Raw genomic sequence first — 5,573 nt, 5'->3', positions numbered from 1 at the left:
TGTTTCTGATGTAATAGTTAACATTAAGTAATTTCAATAACAAAATTGTTTAGTTTTTGTAGCATACAAAATACTGACTACTTTATCAGTATTCAAGTTTTGTCGTAATTGTGAACAATGTAATTCAGTTCATCAATATTCGAAAGAGTATATATTAACCATAAGTGAAAACTGAACTCAAAAACTTGTAGTGAGTGAATAGAGAGAGTAATATAAAATAAAAATTTATTCCAAGAGAGTACTCATTTGTTGCATTAGTGTTTTGAGCATCATTTTCAACTCTGACATATCATTATTCTCTGAGCTTGTTTGTGGTTCACTTGTGATGGTTTGGCTATTACTTACAACATTAGAGTATGTTCGGCCAGCTTGAACAAACTCTCTCACAGCCTTTGTAATTAGCGGGGTGATTTCCGTTGCATAATACACATTTTACTTCATTGTTCACTACTTTACGAGTACACTCTGATGTTAAGTGATTTCCAGGGCATTTTACACAGCGAAGCGTTCGTTTACAGTAATGCTTAGTATGGCCATAGCGCTAACAACGAGGGTATTGCGGAATTTCGAGTTTTTTTATTGGAGTCTCAAATGTAATTTTTGTATGCAGTATGTTAGGCTGTTACAGTTAAAAATACTCTTATTTGTATCTGACGGTTTCAAACTAATTAAAAACAACGGAAGTGGATTTTGGGTGTTCTCTGACGTATATTACTTATATTGGATACCTTGAAGCCTAAGCTATTTATCGGCTCTTCGATTCGATCGACTGGCATAGAAGGAGGCATGCCTCTCAATGCAACGTTAAGACTTCTGTCTTATTTGAGTTTGTATTTCATTCAGAAGTTGGCTTAACGTTTATATATTACCGATTCCGGCAACAAATATTGGGGGAGACTTTGAGATTATAATTTTTTCATTTTGCTCGTTGGGCTTTTCTGATGAATGAGTCTTTGTCTAGCACGGAATATCGGTTACAGTTTTTTTTGGGTTCAGTTGACAACCAATAGGTATCCGGCTTCTTTTTTTTGATATTTGAACTTTGTCGAGCTCCTTGGGGACTTGAACGACTTCTTTTTGACGAGCCATTCTGGGTGCGTTGTTTCACCAAGGATTTTTATACGAATAGAAGTGTTTGTTGGCGTGCTTTTGACGCTACTTACCGATTGAGTGTCGCTTTCTTCATCACCAGTATATTTCAACATTTTTTTTTGTCTCAAATTGGTATTGTTTGCGTTTTTTGATGAGAAACTTGTTGGATTATTAACTAATTTTATTTTATTAGCTATGACAATTTTACTAGCTATTTTTGATATATTTGCTTCAGTAATTGCTTTATGTAAGGGTTTGGTTGTGGATTGTTTATTTATGTTACCGTCTTTTGTACGTAGCATTATATAGGTATTTAAGCCATTTTCACTCATTTGAGAATGCCGTCGCATAACTTTTTCACAATATATTTGCAGTTTGTCCACTTAATTATTTAAAATTTTATATTTATAATTAAATAAAATTTATTTCCATTTAAGTTTTTTAAAAACACTTGAAACTAATACTGTGTTGTGCCTTATCTTCTTCAGTAAGTTCTTCAGTCAACAACAAATATTTTGAGGCCTTGTAAAAATATGGAAATCTATGAAAGTGGCTGAAAGTAAACAGTTACTGATGTATTATTACTTTTTGCTAGTGTGTTACTGTGTCCTCAAAGTTTTGTTGTTTAATGTAAACAGCAACACACGAAAATGCAACCTCATTTACAATTTTTAACTTTCGTTAACTTTCATATGTTGTCTCCATCAGCTGTTTTAAGGAAGAACTCAGTTTTTGTTTTCGCTTATTTTGCAAAAGTAAAATTTAATTTTGTTAGATTAAAAAATTTTTAAAGTAACATAAAGTGGACTTTAGCGTTTAAAATCGGGCACCGTTTTTGATCATTTTGTTTTATTTATGATCAAAAGCTCGATTGTTCATACATTGAAGTTTAAAATTAACTTTTTGCGATTGAAAAAAGAAACAAAACAATTAATAAGTTGCGGAGTGATCACCTTTCACGCCTTTCATACAATCGATTAGAATGTTTTTATTGCTACTTATGGGTTAACTTAAATTAAATTATTAAAATTAAAATTAAAATTACTGATCAAAATTTTAAATGGTGTCAATGGATGCCATTATAGGAGTCTCACAGCAATCGAAATATATATTTGTTGAAATCACAATTACTTTATATAGGTATATAGTAAATTTGTTGGTACAGTTCCATTTAAAACTATGTAAAATTGATAGAAATTTGGGCAATTCAGTATTGTGTTGTGATATGAACATTATTGTATAGTACAATTTGGGGAATGAAGGAAATTTGGATGCAAAATTAAAGAAAACTTTCATATTTCATATTTACAGCGCCACGTAAATATTTTTGCACAGAACTCTCACGGCCTTCTTTTCGGACACTGAAGAATTATTGTGAATGCACAGAATAGAATTTTTATTAGTACTTAATGAAAACTATAAATCATTGATTGAGAACAAACAAGTACTTCTGATTAATTAAAGGTTGTGCTTATCCACAAGTATTTATGTTCATGATTGAGTAAATAGGCCCAATCGCTCCACATTTATTGATGAATATGTGATTTATTGACTACTATGGACTGAAGAGCAACTGATTGCAAAAGTAAACGTGCTCGTATTATAACATATTATAACAGAACCAACATTAACAGTACTGAATCGGAGCTCAAACTTAAACTTGCTTATTTATATTAATAAGTGAACGTTCAAATTATAATGAGATCATTTTTGCTGCGCACAGAACTTTTATAAATTTCACTTAATAAGATATCACATAAAAAAGAGAATTCATAATTGATATATTAAAACATTGACATAAATTTTATGTATAAATCACAAATTCAATTAATAAAAACAAAGATTTTATTATATACCTACTTCCTCAATGCCTTTTTTTTTCAGCTCAGCTGTTGTTTGTTTACATATTGCATATAAAACATGACACATATTTCAAATTTTAGTATTTTCCCTTATGGGGAAAATTTATTTTTAAATTATTTAAATTTTTTTTTTAAATGAGCTGATTTATTGATAATAACTCATTTATATAAAAGCTCTTTGTATGGCAAATCATCTTCATTAGTGGCTATAATGAGGAAAACCACCTAAATGAGAAAGTGTTAATGTGCTTTAAAAGTTGTTGTATTCAAACACCAAATGGAGTTGTAAAGCCTTATCTTCTTCAGTAAGTTCTTCAGTCAACAACAAATATTTTGAGGCCTTGTAAAAATATAGAAATTTGTGAAAGTGGCCTGAAAGTAAACAGTTACTGATGTATTGTTATTTTTTGCTAATGTGTTACTATGTACTCAAACTTTTGTTGTTAAATGTAAACAGTGACAATTTTTTTTTTCATTTAAACACGAAAATGCAACACTGGTGCTCAGTCAGCTGTTGTCAACCGCTAATTATTAGGTCTGTTGCACGAGCTACTTATAGTAACTTTGAGTAACACTGTGTACCATATACACAAGTGCGTTCCACCCACGGTTGCCACTTATGGTACTTTAGTACCAAAATTGGTACTTTTTTTTCCGTTTGGTACCCTGGTACTCATGTTCAAAAAATGGTACATTTTCGGCGACCCAACTTTATTGTGGATATTTTTTATTTTTTTAATTAAGTATTGTTTTATACTTTTTGTACATTTTATATAATTTGTATTTTCTTCTAAAAAGACAATAAAAAATTTTGGACCTTTTTTTACAGAAATGGTACCTTTTTAAACCAATTTTGGTACAGAAAAAAATTTTCAAGTGGCAACCGTGGTTCCACCAGCAAATTTGTGAGTAAATGAGAGCATCTGAGAGAGCGTAACATCCCTGTTGAAATTTGAAAATGTTACACAGACTTTACTCATGCATTTCATATGAAGTAAAATTTGTGTTGATGTCTAAATCAGCTGTTATGGTTTGAATTCAAATTTTTGTATTGTTTGTTTGCGCGGCTTTTGTGAATGTAAAAAAATTCTGCATTTTTAATTGAAACAACTGTGATAAATAAATATTGAAATGGATAAAAACATAATAAATATTTTATTAAGTGATTTAAGTAACACAACACAACCAGAATATAACGTGGTTAATACACTTCGAGATAGTGACTCTGACGATGATGTAGAATTGGTGTATTCGATATTACCATACATAAAAAAAAAAAGAAAACGTGTGTGTATAAAAAATTATATACAAGATGTTATCTCCAAATATCCCGACAAGGAGTTCAAAACTCATTTCCGCATTTCGCGGAGTCTTTCGTCATGAAATTTCAAAATAGTAGCGACTTTATTGCACTGCGAGTGAGTAAGCGGAACATTTCTCCAGAAGCTCACGTTGATGTTTTTTATGGTTTGCTGGCCACGAAGCATGTTGTTTTAGAGATTTATCAGATCGCTTTAATCTCTTTTTATCGTTAGTAAACCGAGTTATAAGTAGGATGATAACTTTCTTTAGCAACATGTGGCCGGATATAATTGCATGGCCCAGCACATCAAAAAAGGAAGGAGGAAGTACAATTTTCCGAAGCTTATGCAATTTCCCAAAAGTTATAGGTAAGGATTTATGTGCATATTAACTGCGTATATATTAATACATGTTACTTTGCAGGTTGCCTAGATGGCACTTGTATAACTATTGATCCTCCTGGAGATCGTAAGGACGACTACATTGACAGAAAAGGAAATATTTCGTTATGCTTGCAAGCCATCTGTGATGAAAACAGAAAATTTATTAGCATATTTGTCGGACATTCAGGCTCCTGTCATGATAGTTGGGTCTTACAAGACTCGCCTATTTATATGCGACTACCATCGAAGTGTGGAGGTAAGTTCTTTGAAAAAAGAAATGAAATTTATTAAAACCTCTTACGTTTACAGAATACTATCTACTGACTGATTCCGCATACCCCTGTACACAACACATCATTACGCCATATAAAGACAACGGGCGTCTTACTCGTGCACAAAAGAATTTCAATAGAAAATGGGGGTCAGGTCGAATACTAATAGAAAATGCATTTGGTATTTTAAAACAACGTTTTAGACAGCTACTGTGTCACTTTATAAGAGTATGTTGTGTTTTGCACAATTTTGCAAATGGAAACGACTTAGAATTCACATTTTCAGAAGAATCTGAGGAAGATAATGATGTCAACAACCAGATCCCTTTTAGATCAAGTATCGTTAGAGATTCAATTTGTAATGAATTACAAACAGAAAATAACTTGGATTAAAGTGTTTATTTGTATATTGCTTATTTTTCATTAATTCATTTTATTAATATTGCAATAAAGAACTTAATTCTAATTAACATATTAACATCACATTTTATAAATATATACTTAATTCTATCTTAAAGTAGCTTTAAAATTACATTATTTAAATAAATTTTTAATTTTAACTAAACATATCATAAAGACTATAATATTAAAGCTAAATATATTTTTAACATAATAATAATAATATAATAATAATATGTGATATTTTAAAATAAGTTTAAAAA

At 30.6% G+C, this 5,573-nt stretch overlaps 1 protein-coding gene across 1 annotated transcript; it reads left to right on the top strand.

Annotated features, from left to right (window-relative positions):
• The first annotated feature begins 4,436 nt into the window (after nt 1-4,436).
• LOC119688694 (putative nuclease HARBI1) lies at nt 4,437-5,304 on the top strand. Its single transcript, XM_038103361.1, has 3 exons — nt 4,437-4,624; nt 4,680-4,895; nt 4,949-5,304. The coding sequence occupies exons 1-3, from the start codon at nt 4,510-4,512 to the stop codon at nt 5,302-5,304; spliced, it is 687 nt and encodes a 228-aa protein (XP_037959289.1). The 5' UTR covers nt 4,437-4,509.
• The last annotated feature ends 269 nt before the right edge of the window (nt 5,305-5,573 follow it).

This window comes from Teleopsis dalmanni, chromosome X (assembly GCF_002237135.1).
Source record: "Teleopsis dalmanni isolate 2A chromosome X, ASM223713v2, whole genome shotgun sequence".
Classification (NCBI taxonomy): Eukaryota; Metazoa; Arthropoda; class Insecta; order Diptera; family Diopsidae; genus Teleopsis; species Teleopsis dalmanni.
This window is presented reverse-complemented; position numbering and strand designations above follow the sequence as displayed.